At 35.2% G+C, this 19,615-nt stretch overlaps 1 protein-coding gene across 8 annotated transcripts in view; it reads right to left on the bottom strand.

Moving 5' to 3' along the window:
• Positions 1-19,615, bottom strand: part of DNAI7 (dynein axonemal intermediate chain 7) — a 74,535-nt gene that overhangs the window by 47,047 nt on the left and 7,873 nt on the right. For 3 of the 8 annotated variants that reach the window (XM_019936392.3, XM_073788958.1, XM_073788955.1), the window contains 5 exons: positions 10,829-10,913; positions 8,245-8,336; positions 6,263-6,364; positions 5,281-5,418; positions 346-492 (listed from right to left, as the gene is read on the bottom strand). In XM_019936392.3, the coding sequence (XP_019791951.2) occupies positions 346-492; positions 5,281-5,418; positions 6,263-6,364; positions 8,245-8,336; positions 10,829-10,913 (564 nt within the window). Of the gene's footprint in view, positions 1-345; positions 493-2,096; positions 2,149-5,280; positions 5,419-6,262; positions 6,365-8,244; positions 8,337-10,791; positions 14,271-19,615 lie in introns of those variants that run through there. The other 5 variants (XM_073788956.1, XM_033866995.2, XM_073788957.1 and 2 more) reach the window with 3 other exon arrangements.

The following is a 19,615-nucleotide window of genomic DNA, read 5'->3' as shown; positions in this document are numbered from 1 at the left end:
TACCAGTAATTGTAATCTTGTGTCAACTGATTTATCTAGAGTGTATAGCTAACATACAAGGTTTTGTGAATTTATTTTCATAATGGTCCTGGTAAACTTTAGCAAGTATAAGAAACAAATCTAGACTTTAGCTACACTGATAATGTTTCATTTCTTTAAAAATAAAATATTCACAGTTGTTAAATCTGGATAAATACATGTGCCTTAAATTGTTCTACTGACTTTTCCATAACCTTTTAAATCTTCAAAAAGATAAAGGACACTGGACTTTAAAAATTATATAACATAAAATCTTAACTCTTACAAAAGTCAATAATAACATATAAAGCAAAATATCACACTTACTCTGAGAAGTATTTCTGTGGCTATGTTAAACTTAAGATGAAGGAGCTCTTGCAGTTCTAGAATTGATCCTTGGTACTGTATTATATTTTTCTCTTGCAAATCATATGATGGAGTTTCCAATAAAATTAACTTCAATTTCTCAATTAACTATAAGTAAAAGTAAGAATATAAAGTAAAAATTTACGATGAAAGTAATCTGACACACAAAGGAAAAGTGAAATGGGGGATGTTTTATCACTTTTGAATTGAGGAACACATCACCAGTAAAACATATAAAAATACTTTCCTGTATTTATTCTATTATTTAAGATCCTGGAAAAATAAAATATTTCCTCCCAAAACTCCACTATAAGAATTCTAGGGCTTCCCTGGTGGCGCAGTGGTTGAGAGTCCCCCTGCCGATGCAGGGGACATGGGTTCGTGCCCTGGTCCGGGAAGATCCCACATGCCACGGAGTGGCTGGGCCTGTGAGCCATGGGCGCTGAGCCTGTGCGTCTGGAGCCTGTGCTCTGCAACGGGAGAGGCCACAACAGTGAGAGGCCTGCGTACCGCAAAAAAAAAAACAAAACAAAAAGAATTCTATAATATGTGTAACAGAGCTGTCATTAGCAAGCTGATAGAGGAGGCACAGCTTGTCACTACTTAAGACTGTGGAACAATAGAAACAATAACAATATGATGAGGAGGAAGAGAGTGAGGAGAAAGAGGAAGAGGAGGAGAATTACTAACATTTACTGAATGCTTACTATTTGCCAGGAACTGTTCTAAATGCTTTAAATGTTTTAATCCATTTCATCCTCATCATAACTCTATAAGGTAGGTACTGTTTATTGTGCCTATATTATAGACGAGGAAACTAAGGCAACCTGGTTCCACCAGTAAGGAGCTTGGAAGATGCCACTCAATCCTAACAAGTGAAAAGCTGAACAGACTGAAAAACCAACCACTATTCTTTGATCCATAAAAGAGGTGAGGACACAGAGCAAATCCCTGTCCCCAAGATTGGAGAGACCTACAGGTGAACACAGGGAGTCAGTTTATCAGAGCAGAGTGTCAGGAGCAGAAAAAACTGCAGGAACCAGTGCCAGGTCTGTAAACCCAAACTGCAAACGATGAATTGCTGGGAACTCACGGTGGACAATTCTGAGAGTTAAAAACTCCCGGGGTGGGGGGCTTCCCTGGTGGTGCAGTGGTTAAGAATCCGCCTGCCAATGCACAGGACACGGGTTCAAGCCCTGGTCCGGGAAGATCCCACATGCCATAGAGCAACTAAGTCCATGTGCCACAACTACTGAGCCCGCGTGCCACAACTACTAAGCCCGCATGCCACAATTGCTGAAGCCCGTGTGCCTAGAGCTCTGCAACAAGAGAAGCCACCGCTATGAGAAGCCCACGCACCACAACGAAGAGTAGGCCCCGCTTGGTGCAACTAGAGAAAGCCCATGCACAGCAACAAAGACCCAACACAGCCAAAAATAAATAAAAATAAGTTAAAAAAAAAAATCCTCCCGGAGAATGAAGTCATGGGAGCGTGAGAGCCCATAGTATTATGAGACTTACCTGCAGGAGCTCAACCAGGTCCCCACAATAAATATGGGGGAAAGAAATTCCCTCCCGCTTCTGGCAGGAGGAGGGGGCAAGGAAGCATTTTGAAATAGGACAGAGCGCTCTGTTCTTAACAAGGCTTGATCTCAGGGGAAATTAATTAACTAGAGCCTAACCTGCTGGAATTTTATCAGAGCCTAACTCACCTGGGGGAAAGGAAATGCCCAACTCCAGCTGGCTCTAGCCATTCCCTCTCACCTAAGATGGGATAAGAAAAATTAAAAACGCTTGTGAAGTTCACCATCCAGAGGCATAGGCTTACTTAAAGACAGACCTAATCACAGGACTACAGAACTCTTGCCCTCTCCCAACCTGCCTCACCACCACATTATTAAAGGCTTATTTACAGCAGTTCTTTTTACCCAGTACATCATGTCTGGCTATCAAGAAAAAATTACAAGGCATACCAAAAGGTAAAAACCACAATTTGAAGAGACAGAGCAAACATCAGAACCAGACATGGCAGGATATTATAATGATCAAACCAGGAATTTAAAACACCTGTTTTTAATATGCTAAGGGCTCTAATGGATGAAGTATTCAGCATGCAAGAATAGATGGGTGATGTAAAGCAGAGAGATGGAAATCCTAAGAAAGAACCAAAAGGAAATGCTAGAGATTGTAAACACTGCAACAGAAATGAAGAATGCCTTTGAAAGACTTACTCCTTAAGTGGACACAGCTGAGAAAGGAATCTCTGAGCAAGAGGATTTATCAATAGAATCCTCAAAAGACCAAAAAGCAAAGAGAACAAGGAATTAAAAAAACAGAACAGAATATCCAAGGACCTTGGGACAACTACAAAAAAAAGGAAGCACACACAAAATGGAAATACCAGAAGGAAAAGAAAGAGAAAGGAACAGAAGAAATATTTGAAATAATAATGACTGAGAATTTCCCCCAAACTAATGTCAGACACCAAACCACAGATCCAGGAAGCTCAGAGAACACCAAGCAAGATAAATGCCAAAAAAAACCCCTATTTAAGCATACCATTTTCAAAATACAGAAAATCAAAGATAAAGAAAAACTGACAGCAGCTAAAGGGAAAAAAACACCTTACCTTTAGAGGAACAAAGTTAAGAATTATATCCAACTTCTCAGAAATCACACAAACAGGAAGAAAGTGGAGAGATATTTACAGTGTTGGGAGAAATTAATGTACAGCATGATCAAGGAACAACTAATAGCAAAATTTAATTTTGAACACTGACATAGATAACATACAGAAAATTTCTAAATTAAGAGAGATAGCTGAGTAGTATGGGCTCAAGCCAGAAAGCTGGGCTTCCATCCTTGCCACCTCTTACCAGTGGTGTGATTTGGGGCAAGTTATTTAACATCTCTGGTGCCTCGCCTTCTTTGTTTGTAAAATGGGGATAATGGTGCATACCTCACAGGGTTATTGGGGGGAATTCAGCAACAACATGAATAAACTGAACCAGGCTGAGAAAGCCTGGCATAGTAAATATTATATAAGAGTTTGTCAAATAAATAAATTTGATAATTTGGAACTTGGTGTTTACCATGCGATCACTGCTATCCAATTCTTTCTGTTCATCTTGTGGCTTCCTGCTTTAGTTTCCTATTATTATTGATTACTCTACTCATCTATCTCCTGTTTTGTTTCACATATCCTTTTCTCATCTTCCCTACTATTCATTACTTCTGCTTCTGTATCCCACATTCATAACAGGAAGGTGTCACATCCAGCTCATCACTGGTGAACTTTAGTACTACTTCCTGCTGCCTTCCTGCTATTCAAAGTGCAGCAGATTCCTGGACCAGCATCACGCTATGGCAGCCTCCCTGGGAGAGAGAATATGCAATGGCAAGAATACTGTATGATGAATCCATTAGCATCCAAATACTTCATGGGAGGCTCTTTGGAGTCTTTGGAAAGTCAGAGTAATGCCCATCTAAGGTCTCATAGGGGACCGTAAGCAAGTCACAACCCGTTTCTTCATATGTAAAATGAATCTCATAAGCTTGTTTTCCAGATTAAATTAGGCGAGCAAGTTATGACCTTAACAGTCTGGAGTTATTCCATTTTATAGCAACATGGAGAAGAAGTAAACCACAGTGACAAGAAGCACAACATGGCAGAAATGGAAACAAAAAGCATTAGAGGATAAAAGGACCAAGAGGAGTGAATTCCTTCTAGTTTCTGATATTATGTAGGTGTGTCTAAGTGTGGATTCCTTTCTTTGTATCCTAACTTGGGATTTGTTGGGTTTCTGAGGATTCTGGAAAATCGTCAGCCACTATCTCTTTGAATATTGTCTCTCCCTCCGTCTTCTATATCTCTCTGTCTCCTTCTGGTACTCCCTGTCAATATACATTTAGTCCTTTTTGCTCCATCATACATGTCTGTTAACTACTCTTTGATATTTTTCATCTCTTTATCTCTCTGTGCCGTATTCTGATAAATTCTTCAATCTAACTCCTGACTCACTCACTATTAAGAATTCTCAGTAGAGACATTTTTGTTTTCCCTTCATTAAGCTAAACGTGAGCCAATCAAGCTCTTATCATCTCCCTTTGCAAAGCAGGTTTTCCCCTATTTATCCACATTACCTTTTTGAGGTTCCCAGCCATAAAAGCGTCTCTGATCCAACTTGCTACCTTCCTTGTACCCTAAGCTTTGCCTCCTGATTTCCCTTTAAACCAGTGCTAAGCCACCAGGGGTTAACAAACAGACACTCTCTGGGAGGCCACTGACTTTGAGACTTGCCCACTTTTCTGAATTGTTTTATGGCCTCCAAGATTCTCCTTTGCCTTCTTTTGAGCTAGGCAGTGGATTTAAATGTCGTTAAATTTTTTTCCCTAGCATTTTTAAGTGCATTTGTAATGTGGTAGCTCCTCAGGTTAGCCTATCCATTCTATTTGCAGAAACAGAAGGTAGGATATTCTTATTCATCTTTGTACTTCCGGTGCTTAAAAGAGGTGCCTGGCTCATAGTTAACATTAAAAAAAATATGTGTAGTGAATCACTGAATAGTGCACAATTCTGGCTGAGGATAAAATCATACATTTTTGCACTTGAATTATCTACATAAATGGATGCAACTTGATATTTTCTTGAATTAGATATACATACAGTTACTATTTCAAATTTATGTTAGGCTGATCTTACCTAAGGTGGCAAGAGGTTTTTAGGAGTGGCAAAAATAAAAAAGAAAACAAAAAGATGAGCAAATATGTTTCTCCACGGCCAAGGAAGTAGTAGTGTTATTAACTGAAAAATACTTTATTTCTAGTTTTAGAGTCAATATCAGACAATTGTAATTTACATAATTTAAAATTACAGAATAATACTTAAATACTTACATTTAGCACTAGTTTACTCTTCGCAGTCACTGCCTCAAAAGTCTCATTGGTTTCCTCTTTCCACAAGCTAATAAAAGTATTAATTTCTTGGGATATTGAAGGATCAGGACTCCCATCACATTGAATGTAGTGTTTCCACTGTGGAATAAAAATGTTTGAAGGTTCACACTGATGAAAATTCAACCAAAGATTAAATTACTTCTTTTCTGAAGCTTATAACCTTGTTTTCCATATTAGGCAAAAACCATATTATGACTTCAGTTACTTGAGATATCTCTAAAATAACCAAATTCCCCTTCAGCAAAATAATTTAAAAGCCTCAATATTTCAAATAAATAGAAATTCTATTTATTGTCATATTTTTATTTTTAAAAAAGTATTTATGAGTTGATTTAGTTCTGCTTTCCTCTCTAATCATATAGCTCCTGTAGGTACAAAAGCCAACACTTGAGCTAATTTCTACTTCTCAAATGACTACTAATTCTTAACTGCCACTGTCATTTTAGTATTAGTCCTTCCATTCATTTTGTAGTCTATGCAAATTCTACATTTGTAATCATATTGTACTTACAATTTTTTTGCTTTAAATTATACTATAATCTTTTGCCATATTATTACATTTTTCCTTTTTATCCTGATAATCATCTACATTGTTTCCAAAGTTACACTGTTTTGAGCAACACTAGATTGCCTTAGGCTCAAACTTTTAATATTTTAATTTAGGATAATTTCCTCAGTATATATTCCCCCAAATTAAATCAGAGTAAAAGGATATAAAAATTTCAAGGATCTTATTACTGACAAATAGATTTCTACAGAGCTATATGAATTTACTTTGCTACAAGCAATATGAGAGAGATTTGTCAGATTAGAGATTTTTTTATAGACAAATTTAAAGTTTCTTGTTATTTAAAGAGATATTGGATTATAACTCCCTCTTGTGGTACAAAAGTATTAGCTAAATAAATAAAATCAGTCTTACCTGAGAAAGCAATCTACTGTCTCGTTTCAATTTCTCTGCTTCAGGAAAACATGCCTCTAATAAATAAAGTTCTTCAAGCTCTCCATTTCTTCTTTCTAGATCCTGTTTCATAGGGATAGATACATTGATATCTTCTTTAATTTCAGCTTTGTGTTTCATAAGTAGCACCTAAAATTTACTTGACAAGTATTTAATTTTAAGATGAATACTACAATCAGTTTAAATGTAACTGATATTTCCAAAAGTTTTCATGTGGAACAGTGGTGTGCGAAGTGTGATCTGCAGACTCCTGGTGGGTCCCCCAAACTTTTTCAGGATCTGTGAGGTCAAATCTATTTTAATAATAATACTAAGACTTTATTTGCTTTTTTTGCAGTGTACACATTTGCAAGATGGTGTAAAACTGCTGGCGCCTTAGCGCAAATCAAGGCATAAGCTATACTAGTGGTCATATTCTTCGGGGGAGAGGGGTGATAGCAGTCAGTTTCACATAAGAATGATCTGATGAAGAAGTGAAATTTATTAATTTTATTAGATGTCAAACCTTAAGTATATGTCTTTTTAATATTCCGTGTGACAAAATGGGAAGTATGCATAGAGCACTTCTGCTACATAACAAAGGACAATGTTATCTTCAGAAATAAACATTTATGCAACTATTTGAGTATTCTGGCAGATATTCTGTCAAAAATAAATGAACTGAGCATGTCACTTTCAGGAAACAACCCAAAGTATTTGTTGCCAGTGATAAAATTCAACCTTTCAAATAAAAATTTGAATTTTAGAAAACCTATAACCACCACTAGGGAGCCTGACAGTTTCCCAATCCTTAAAAACTTTTCTGATTTGACTGGAGATGATACTAATGTATGTGATTTTTTTTTTGGGGGGGGGATAATGAATGATAAAAATGTGTCAACATTTGGAAGCAAATAATTCAGTGAACCAATTTTTTCCAAGCAATCAATGCATGATGTTGCAAAATCATGCGTGGAGAAGAATATCCACAATTATCTGAAAGGCTGTTACAACATTCCTCCTTTTTCCAACTACCTATCTGTGTGAGGTCAGATTTTCTTCACATACTTCAGTCAAAACAACACATTGTAACAGATGGAATGATGAAGTAGGTATGAGATCCAGTTGTCTTCTGTTAAGTCAGAGATTAAAGAGATTTAAAAAATATAAACAATGCCACTTATTTCCCTAATTAAAAAATATATATATATAAGTGTGGTGATGGATGTTAACTAGACTTATTGTGGGATCATTTCACAATATATACAACTATCGAATCATTATTTTGTACACCTAAAACTAATATAATTTTAAATGTCAATTATACTTCAATAAATATATATATATACTGTAATTGTTTTTAAAATATGTTAATGTATTTTTTTATTCATGTTTATGTTTAACAATGTTTAATCACTATTAATATAATAGATGTTTTTAAGTTTCTGTTTTAATTTCTAATATAGTAAATATTGATAAACATAAACAAAAACTCCTTGAGGATCTTCACTTTTTAATAGTAATGAGGTTTTGTCCTGAGATTAAAATATCACAGAACTACTGATTCAATAACGAAAAATTCTGGTGAAAAAGAGAAGTGAAATTTTAAAAGGAGAGGTAGAATTTGAACATTTTTTGGTCCCTATTTAATTATCTATACAACAGATTGAGAATAATAACTTAATGGTTACAAGCATGGGCTTTGAAGCAAGACTACTTCTGTCTAAGTCCTGGCTCTGAAATTTATTAGCTGCTTAATCTCTCTATTCACCAATTTCCTGATCTGTGAAATGTGGGTAATAATTTACCCACCATAACTTTATGGTAGGATAAAATGAATTAAACCAGTTCAGATAGGCCTAAATATTACTGGTACCTATGGGGGAGAATGACGTTAAATGGCCAAACAGATCTGATAGCCACATAGTTTGTCTTCAGTAATAACAGCATTAATGTTTATTTACTTTTGCTTCAAGTTTTTGCAATTTTTCTTTCTCAGCTCGTTGTATTTCAAGTCTTTCCATTTCTTCTTTTTCGTATTTCACACGGGCTTCCTCTAAAGAACAACAACAAAAGAAATTTTTAGTCTGTTTTATTCTTTGCTTTTTTTTTTTAGTCTGTTTTTAAGCACTTAAAATTATTTCAAATATTTAAGATGTAGTAATGGTGGAATATTTGATAGAAGTCACAACCTTTACTGTGTGGTAGAAATAAAACTGCTAGATTTCTTCCAAAAAAGTAACATGACTCTCGGACTTCCCTGGTGGCGCAGTGGTTAAGAATCCGCCTGCCAATACAGGTGACACGGGTTCAAGCCCTGGTCCAGGAAGATTCCACATGCCCCGGAGTAACTAAGCCCATGCACCACAACTACTGAGCCTGCGCTCTAGAGCCCGAAAGGCACAACTACTGAGCCTGCATGCCACAACTGCTGAGCCCACGTGCCACAACTACTGAAGCCTGTGTGCCTAGAGCCTGTGCTCCGCAACAAGAGAAGCCACTGCAATGAAAAGCCTGCGCACTGCCACAAAGAGCAGGCCCCGCTCTCCGCAACTAGAGAAAGCCTGTGCACAGCAACGAAGACCTAACTCAGCCAAAAATAAATAAATAAAAATAAATTAAAAAAAAAAGTAACATGACTCAAAATTTCTGGCTCACGATGATATTTCTCTTCTCCAAAAAGTTTATAGCAATCCAATAATGATTTTAATCAATGAAAAATGACAAATCTATCATGGGTAATTAAGAGGTAAAATCTTCAGAAGATTTCCATAATCTTGTGACATCTACATTATCGGAAGTAACTATCTTTTTTTTTTTTTTTTTTTTTTTGCGGTATGTGGGCCTCTCACTGTTGTGGCCTCTCCCGTTGTGGAGCAGAGGCTCCGGACGCGCAGGCTCAACGGCCATGGCTCACGGGCCCAGCCACTCCGCGGCATGTGGGATCTTCCCGGACCAGGGCACGAACCCGTGTCCCCTGCATCGGCAGGCGGACTGTCAACCACTGCGCCACCAGGGAAGCCCAGAAGTAACTATCTTAATCTTCCCTTGCTTTCACTATTAAAAAACAAAATATGAAATATATGTTGAAGAATATGAGTTTAACCCAATATAATAAAACATTCCCCAAGATGTAGATCCTGATACTGTATTATTATCATGAGTCACCTAAAAAAGATTTATATGATTATACATTAAAAAATCAACATGGAAACTAAGAACAGACATTTAAAACCTGAATCTGAATCAACAGATGTTCTTCATGCTAAAAGCTACAACCATCTGAAATATTCAGATTTTTTTTAACATCTTTATTGGAATATAATTGCTTTACAGTGTTGTTAGTTTCTGCTTTATAACAAAGTGAATCACTTATACATACACATATATCCCCATATCCCCTCCTTCCTGCATCTCCCTCCCACCCTCCCTATTCCATGCCTCTAGGTCATGACAAAGCACTGAGCTGATCTCTCTGCTATGCAGCTGCTTCCCACTAGCTATCTATTTTACATTTGGTAGTGTATATATGTCAATATTACTCTCTCACTTCGTCCCAGCTTACCATTCCCCCTCCCCGTGTCCTCAAGTCCATTCTCTACGTCTGTGTCTTTATTCCTGTCCTGCCCCTTGGTTCATCAGAACCATTTTTTTTTTTTAGATTCCATATACATGTGTTAGCATATGGTATTTGTTTTCTCCTTCTGACTTACTTCACTCTGTATGACAGACTCTAGGTCCATCCACCTTACAACAAATAGCTCAATTTCGTTTCTTTTTATGGCTGAGTAACATTCCATTGTATATATGTGCCACATCTTTATCCATTCATCTATCGATGGACACTTAGGTTGCTTCCATGTCCTGGCTACTGTAAATACTGCTGCAATGAACATTGTGGTACATGACTCTTCTTGAATTATGGTTTTCTCAGGGTATATGCCCAGTAGTGGGATTGCTGGGTCATATGGTAGTTCTATTTTTATAAACTATTCAGATTTTTAAAGTGACTTTTTATTATTTTAAATGACCAAATTTTCATTAATTTTTTGCTATTTAATTTGAGTTTCAGAATTCTTACTGCACAATCAGTACCAATGCCAATTTAATCAATAAGTATAAACATCTTATACTTAATTTAATTAAGATAGGGTTGCCATATTTAGTAAATAAAAATATAGGATGCTCAGATGAATTTGAATTTCAGATAAACAATGGACTCTTTTTTTTGGTTCAAGTATATTCTAAACATTGCATGAGGCAAATTATCCCAAATTATCCACTGTTTGTCTGAAATTCAAATTTAACTGGGCATCCTGTATTTTAACTGGCAACTCTCCTTCAAGATATATCTGAAAATGATTGGCGTGTACTAACAGAAATTTCTGGGTACCCTTTAAATAGTAAATAGCTATTATAAAACATTAAATTCAAAAAATTAAAAATTTTGAAAATTGTTTTTAAAAAGTACTGACTGGATGACAGAAATACAAACCTATTGTTAGTATTACCTGCATGTGACAATAGTTACCACTGTGTGTTTTATACCTTCCTCCTTTTGTCGTCTCTCCTCCTCCTCTTGTAGCTGCTTCAACTGGTCGGCTTTGGTGATTCTCTTTTTCTTACTGCCAGACTTAATAAAGGCCACAATTTTTAAAAAGGTTATTCACATGTACTCAAATTACGTAAAAACACATATCCCTCAACTAGGAATTATGAAAAACACTTTTACTTTCATGAATCCAGTCTTCTACTCATTCAAATAAGACTGCCTATTAAGTGCAAAGCCTTGACTCAGTGCCTTGAGGACAAAGTATGGAAACAAGTAGGAAAATTAACATATAAATTATTCAAAGGCAAGAGTGACAGTGACAAGTATATACAAGTTAATTCTCTCATTTTCAGTTTTCACATCTTTAAAGTGGTGCTAAATAAAACCTCATTTCATTTTTGTAAGGATTAAAATAAAACATGTAAAAATATCTTTAACACTGCTACATGTCTATAAAAATTAAAGATATTTTTATGACTAACAGATATAGAGTTATTTTGCAAGTTTGGAGTAAGGCCAAATTGTTTTCAACAGCTGGGATCAAGTAAAATTTTTATAGGGTATCGAGTATTAAAGTTTGTGCCCAAAAGATTTTAACATTCAGATATGAGAGGAAGATACTCCAAGGGGGAAAGGCAGGCATAAGATATGGAGTTGGGAGAGCACTGGATAGGCCGTAGGAAAACCCCAAGAAGAGGTAATGATGGACATGAGAATGGAAAAGAAGGTTGGAGCCTATGCTGTAGAGATTGGACATTGTGCTAAAAGAATGGGAAACCCCCTAAAAGTTTTCCAGGTCTGTGGCTATTATCTGGAAAACAAACCTGGTGTTAGGGGAAAAAATGACTGTAAAGATTATACATTTTGGCTACTATTAACAATAATTAATAAAGTCATGACAATGGAAATGCAGATGGGGGATGGATCCAATAAATATTTTATAAGTTAACTTATTTGATAATGATTAAAATTGGAGTCATGGAGAGGAAGCAGTCAGAGAAGAATCAAAAAAGAAGAATATTAGTCCAGAAGATGCAAACTTGAAAGAGAAACTGTTTAGAGAAATTTAATTAGTATGAAGTGCTGGTGGAGAATCCAGGCAATGCTTGCAGGCTTTGAAACTGAAGAACTGAGATGTAGCCAAGAGATCAGGGCCACAGAATACAGATTTGAGAACTATCTTGGTGATGACCGCCTCCCTTCCATTTTCCCTAAGGGAGAGTATGGAAAGAGAAGTGCACCATCTAAATTTAGGAATCAATTGAGTGGTTAATCCTAGGGATACATAGACTCTTGGATGACCACCTGCTCTTTTTGGCTCACCTACTGCAGGATGCTCCACTGGAGTCTCCAATACATTAGCCCTATCACTTTTTCACCGTTCATCAACCCCCACATACTGTCACTTCTTCCTTACCCTGGTTAGATTTCACAGTTCATCACATAATCACTAACTTATATATCTCTGCCTCCTCTATTTTCCTCTCCCTCTGAGAAGCTCAGCGGGCAATTCCTAGTTCTAGTTAAACCCAACTCTCCACTTACTCTGAGCTAGCAATAGGAGCAGCTGGACCTTGCCAGAGAAAACTACATGAGCTCAAAGTTGTGAGCACACATTTAAACAGGCTCTAAGCACCATACAGCATTCCTATTGCTATTTCATTCTCTTCACTCTTCCAAAATCCTCTCCTCTTTTTACTCTCAGCTGTTGACTTTACATCACTAGAAACTTTTAAGAATATGCTACTTTACACACCAGATCTTTTAATTTACCTCTGTCTCCCTTCCTGTTACACTGGATGAACTGGATGTACCTTCTGCTATTTAAGTCTGAATCCACCACTTTTACACTAGATCCTATCCCTTATTGCCTATATAAGACTTGGGTCCTGTAATTAACACCTCTTGTTATTCATAGATCTCTCCCTCCCTGGATTTCACATCCCTCTTCCTCTTTTGCTCCAATGCTGTTACCCTTTATATTAGACTGCCTAAAAGGAGTTGCCCACTGCTTTCATGTCCCCATTTTCTGCATGCCCCATTCTAATCAGGCTTTCATTTTTATTGTTCCATTGAAACCTCTCTTGTCATGGAACCTTAAGATGGCCATGTTTCCGATGACAATGGCCAATTTTCAGCCCTCATTTTACTCATCTGTTATCATCATTTGACAAAGTTTTCTTCTTCCATCTTGAAATATTTTCTTCATTAGGCCTTCAGGTTGGTACTATCTGATTTTGCTTCTTCCCTCCTTCTTAGACTTCTTTTCTGGTTTCTCCTCCTTAGACGTAGTTGATTAGTAACTTTAAAAACTATTTGTTCATATAGTCCCTAAAAGGATTTTGAAAAGCTATGTACCCCCTTCACACATTTTTACGTTGACATTGAAAACTTTTTACCACAAGTTTAAATAACTTCAAATGTTGTACTTTCTAGTATATCATATATAAAAGAAAACTTTTACATCACTCCTTTAAATATATCCATCACTATTTAAAATATATCCAATGGATCTATCGATACATACTATAGTGATTTGACGGCCAATATCAAATAAAAAAATATGAACAAGCTTTTCTTTAATAAAAATTTTAATCCTTTTCTCTTTGAATTCATATTTCCATTCCACTTCCCTCACAGATTCTTATCCTAGTGTAATACACTTGAACAACTTTTGTTGATCTTCCTATCATATTTATGTTATAAAAATATGTATGAAATTTTTAATTTCCTTGACTCTAAGTTTCTAAGCAGTATAAATTTTGCTCTGGATTGAGTTAATTTTATAATTATTTTCGGTAGACAACTGAACAAAGCAACATTTTATATTACAAATTTTGATAGGTAAATATTAAAACATAAAAAGTAAAATTTTACTAGATATGCGCCTTTTGATGAGATTGTTGGTTTTTTTCGTTTTCCTGGTCAGTTTATGATCCAAGGATAAATGTTAGCTATTGCTGAATGAAACAAGGATTCAGACAGATTCTATTTTAATTTTTATAGCCATAAGAAATGAAAAATTTGGTTTATATTACAAAGCCGACGGGAATAGGTTTCTTACAGCTGTATCGTGCAGTTATTTGAATTCTTTCCACAACATATGCCAAAAATTATATTGACTTACCAAAAAAATTACTCCTAGAGATAATCACTGATATTTGTAATGTCCTTGTTTTTCTTTAAAGTTTTATTACATATGTATATATTCCTAAACAATAGTTTTCTTACCTTTGAATTTCTTCATAAATCCAATTATACTTTATGGATACAATTGTAATTTCCTTATTGTCATAAAATATACATAACATAAAATTTACCATTTTAAGCGTTTTTTAGTGTGCAGGTCAGTGGCATTAAGTACATTCACATTGTTGTACAACCATAACCTCCACCCATCTCCAGAACTTTTTCATCATCCCAAACCGAAACTCTGTATCCATTACACATTACACATTAATTCCCCTTCTGCCCCCAACCCAGACCCTATCAATCACCATCCTACTTTTTGTCTTTATGAGTTTGACTACTCTAGATATTTCCTATAAGTAGGATAATACAATCCTACTTGTCCTTTTGTGTGATTTACTTCTTTAGATACAAATTATGGTTTGTAAGATTCACCCAAGGGGGGGATATAGCAGTACCTGTATATTTTCACTGCTGAATAGTAACTCATTAATTTATTTATCCATTCTTCTACTGATTGACATTGGATGGTTTCTAGTTTACTATCATGAATAATGCTGCTATAAACCTTTGAGTGTATGTATCCTGGTGTCCATACAAGAATTTCTCTACAATGTATATACCTAGAAGTAAAACTGGTGGGTATGTGCATTTTCAATGTTGTTGAAGCTGAGTTTTCTAAAGTAATTATTCCAATTTACACTCTCATAATCATTATCCTAGTCAATATTTGTTAATTTCAGTAGTTTCCTTCTCTGGCAGTTTTTTGTTTATTTAAAATATAGATACTTCTATCACGCTAAAGAGGTGCCCTTTAAGCTATTAAATGGTAAGACATAGTAACTGAATTTTTAACTCCATCTAATTGTATTCATTTAATTTCTTACGTTAAACCAATTCTGCCTCCCTGGAATAAGCTGAATTGGGTCATAATTTATTATTATTCTATATACTTCCAAGTGAGCTTGCTAACATTTTGTTTAGACATTTTGTATTTATGTTCATGAATGGGCTTCAATTTTCCTTTCCCATGCTATTCTCAGGCTACCCAGGTAACTCAAAATTAATTGGAAATGTTTCCTCTTTTTTCATGCTCTAGAAGGATTTGTATAAAAGTGAAATAATTTATCTGTGAATGAAGAACTAGCTAACAAAGACTTACAGACCTAGAATTTTCTTTCTGGGAAAAATTTTAACCACTGATATAATTTCTTAAATGATTATAGGACTATTCAGGTTTTCTACTTCTTCAAGAAACAGTGTGAGAAGTTTTTTTTTTCTATTTGTCTAATTCATCTAAATTTTCTAATTTATTGGCATATAAAGCTGTTCAAATTATGTCATTTATTGTTAAAGTCATGTGTCTTTTCATGCCTAATACAGGCATACCTTGGAGATACTGTGGGTTTGATTCCAGACCACCACAGTAAAGTGGTGGAATATTGCAAGTCATAAATTTTTTGGTTTCCCAGTGCATATAAAAGTTATGTTTACACTATACTGTAGTCTATTAAGTGTACAATAGCACTGTGTCTAAAAAAATATACACACCTTAATTTAAAAATACTTTATTGCTAAAAATTGCTAAATATCATCTGAGCCTTTAGCAAGTCATAGGGTTTGAAATATTGCAAGAATTACCAAAATGTGACAGAGAGACACGAAGTGAGCAAATGCTATTGGAAAAATGGCACAGATAGACTTGCTCAACACAAACCTTCAATTTGTAAACAATGCCATATCTGTGAAGTGCAATAAAGCAAGGCATGATAAAATAAGGAATGCCTGTATTGATTATTTATGCTATTTGTTCTTTTTGATAAAATTTACCAGAAAATTGTCAATTTTATCAGTATTTTCAGAGAAATAAATTGTGGCCTATTTGTTCATTCAACTATTTTAAGAAATACTGAGAGTCTAATATATGATAGGTATTTGAGATATATCAGTAAACAGAAATCCTTGTCTTAATGAACTTATATTCAAATAGGAAGAGAAAGACAAAAACAATAAACAAACAATTTAAAAATAATGTTTAAAATTGAGGACTAGTTGATTTACAGTATTAAGCTTCAGGTATACAACATAGTGATTCACAATTTTTAATGATTATACTCCATTTATAGTTATTATAAAATACTGGCTATATTCCCTGTGCTGTACAATATATCTCTGTGGTACAATAAACAAAATTGTAAAATAATTTATAAAATATTTCAGGGCTTCCCTGGTGGCGCAGTGGTTGGGAGTCCGCCTGCCGATGCAGGGGACACGGGTTCCTGCCCCGGTCCGGGAAGATCCCGCGTGCCGCGGAGCGGCTGGGCCCGTGAGCCATGGCCGCTGGGCCTGCGCGTCCGGAGCCTGTGCTCCGCAACGGGAGAGGCCGCAGCAGTGAGAGGCCCGCGTACCGCAAAAAAAAAAAAAAAAAAAAAAAAAAAAAAAATATATATTTTAGAAGATGAAAAGTGCTATGGGAGAAATCAAAGGGACTCCAGACTGCAGGGGTCATTGGGGAAGGGATGAATTACAATGTTAAATACAGTGTTTAGGGTGGGCCTCATGGAGAAGGTAACATTTGAGTGAAGACTTGAAAGATATGAGGTTATAAATCCTCTCTATTGTATGTTTTCTATTTTATTAATTTTTATATTTGTCTTTATTATTTCCTTCCTCCTCCTTACTTCGAGTTTCTTTTTCTTACTTCTTGAAAATGATGCTTAGTTTCATTAATTTTTCATCTTCTAAAGTATTTAGGGCTACATATTTCCCTCTAAGTACTTCTTTAGACACATTCACAAATTTTGAAGTATTTTTCTTATTACTGAGTTAAAATTATCTTTTTACTTCCATCTTGACCCACTTGAGAATTTTTTTTTAATTTCCCAGCATATTGTATCTTCCTGTTCATAATTTATTTCTTTGACTTTTAAGCTTAATTTCACTGAGGTTATAATACATGCTCTGAATTGTTTCAATTCTTTGAACTCTGAGAATAGTTTTATGTCTCAGTACATTGTCAGTTCTGGAATAAAAAATATATGTGCTTAAAATTCTCTAGTTGTTGAGTGCAATGTTCTAAATATGTCTAATTCTTATTCTAACAAATCTAATGATTTGTTCATGTTGTTCCAATCTTTACGTCCTGTTTTATTTTTTTTAATGCTTTTCTATCAGTTACTGAAAGAAGAAATCTTCCACTGTGATTGTGAACTTGTCTATTTCTCCTGACAGTTCTCTGAATCTGTGCAATGTATATTTCAAGATATTATAATTAGGTATATACAGATTTAAAATTATATTTTCTTGGTTAATCAAAACTTTATCATCACAAAATGACCCTCTTTATTTCTAGAAGTGCTTTTTGTCTTAAAGTCTACCATGTCTAATATTATTATAGTTATACCAACTTTCATCTTTCTATTACTTGCATAGCATGCCTTTTTCCATCATCTTACTTTAACTCTTCTGTATTTTTATTCTTTAGATGGTATTTGTAAAAAGATTATTGTTAGCTTTTATTTTTTATCCAATCTGACAATCTTTCCCTTTTCATTTTGGGTTTGTCTTGCCTTCTTTTCATATTTCTTGGTATCTTCAATTGATTATTTTTTTGTTAGTGCGCTATTTTCCTTCTACTGGTTTGGAAGTTATATACTCTATTTATATCATTTTAGTGGCTATCCTAGAAAGTCAACCTATGTACCTAATATATAAATACATTTACCATACTACCAAACAGTACAGGGACTTTAGAACATCTTAACTCAATTAATCCTTGCCCTACCCAAATTATACATTATTGCTGTCATATATCTTTTTAAAACAGTTTTACTGAGATAAAACTTATATACCATATAGTTCACCCATTTACAGTGTAGAATTCAATGGCTTTTAGTGTATTCAGAGTTGTGCAACTATCACCATAATCAATTTCAGAACATTTCCATCACCCCCCAAAAGAAATCCCATACCCATTAGCAGCACCCCCTTCCATTTCCTCACAACCTCCCAGCTCTGTGAAACCACTAATCTACTTTATCTATATATTTGCCTATTCTGGACATTTCATATAACTGGAATCATACAATGTGTGATCTTCTGTGATTCACTTTATTCATTCAGAACAATGTTTTCAAGGTTCTTCCACGCTATAGCATGTATCAATACTTCCATTTTATGGCTGAAAAATATTTCATTGTACGGATATACCACATCTTGTTATCTACTTATCAACTGATGAATATTATGTGTTGTTTTCATGTATCTATTTTTTAAACCCACATGTTATTATGTGGATTACTGTTTTATACCTTATGCATATAATCTGTTTTGCAGCAGGTGAAAAACACAGTTTTTACCTGAGAAAATATTTTTCTTTCACCTTTATTTTTGAAAACTATTTGAGCTGATACAGAATTCTAAGTTGGCAGTTATTTACTCTCAGCACATTGAAGACATCACTCCACTGTTTTTGGCTCCCACTGTTGCTGTTAAAACCACAAGTTCAAGTTTTGCCCTGTACTGCAAATGCCCTCATGAAAAAGAGTTTTAGTGCGTCCATTACTTCTTTGGTTCCTTCCTTAATTTAGGTTTTCTCCTGATAATTTCTTATTACCTTATCAGCTCTTAAGTTCCTTTAAGATGGAAGTTTTGATCTATACATATATATTTTAGTCAGCATTATTTATTGTTTTCAGCAGAAAGGTTTTTTTTTTTTCCTTTTTTATGGTACGCGGGCCTCTCACTGTTGTGGCCTCTCCCGTTGCGGAGCACAGGCTCAGCGGCCATGGCTCACGGGCCCAGCCGCTCCGCGGCATGTGGGATCTTCCCAGACCGGGGCACAAACCCGTGTCCCCTGCATCGGCAGGCAGACTCTCAACCACTGCGCCACCAGGGAAGCCCTCAGCAGAAAGTCTGATCCAAAAAATCTTACGCCCAATATTACTGGAAATGGGAAAATCAAAATAATATTTTGAAAAAATTATTTTATTTTACCACTTGCTTTGATTTTAAATTGATCAAAACTTTAAAGCTATAGATTTTGCTCATTTGAAGTATTAAAAAAAGTCAATTTACCTAATTAGCAAAGCCCAGCCTTCAAAGTTAAACCAACTGGACATATCATACTTATTTTCTATCACAGACAGTTTGACTTCATGTTTCTATACTAATAAATGTGTTAATATGCATCTCATGATAAGCTATCTCTTTTTTTATTATAAGCCAGGTATAAGCTGGTTCCATTTCCTCACACATTGTTTTAAAAGATGCAATTATTTAATGTCCTGAACTTAACACCATTTATATTTTAGGGTAAACACTGAATGTTCCATAGAAACCAGGACTCAAATTTTAGGCAACCAAAGCTTCTTTGTGAATATGGTATTCCTAAATTAAAATAGGATATAAGTATAGATATGAGCTATAGGGCCCCCTTTTTGCCCATTCTTTACAGTTCCATGCCTGGAGGTACTTGGGCACCTGTCTCAATCTATTCAAATAAAATCAATTCAAAGTATTCCAAGTTCATCTATGCATTAATCAGTCTGTAAGGCATTTTTCCCTACAATCTAATCAATGTCTTCTGCTATTTC

Source organism: Tursiops truncatus, chromosome 11 (assembly GCF_011762595.2).
Source record: "Tursiops truncatus isolate mTurTru1 chromosome 11, mTurTru1.mat.Y, whole genome shotgun sequence".
In the NCBI taxonomy this organism is placed as follows: domain Eukaryota; kingdom Metazoa; phylum Chordata; class Mammalia; order Artiodactyla; family Delphinidae; genus Tursiops; species Tursiops truncatus.
This window is presented reverse-complemented; position numbering and strand designations above follow the sequence as displayed.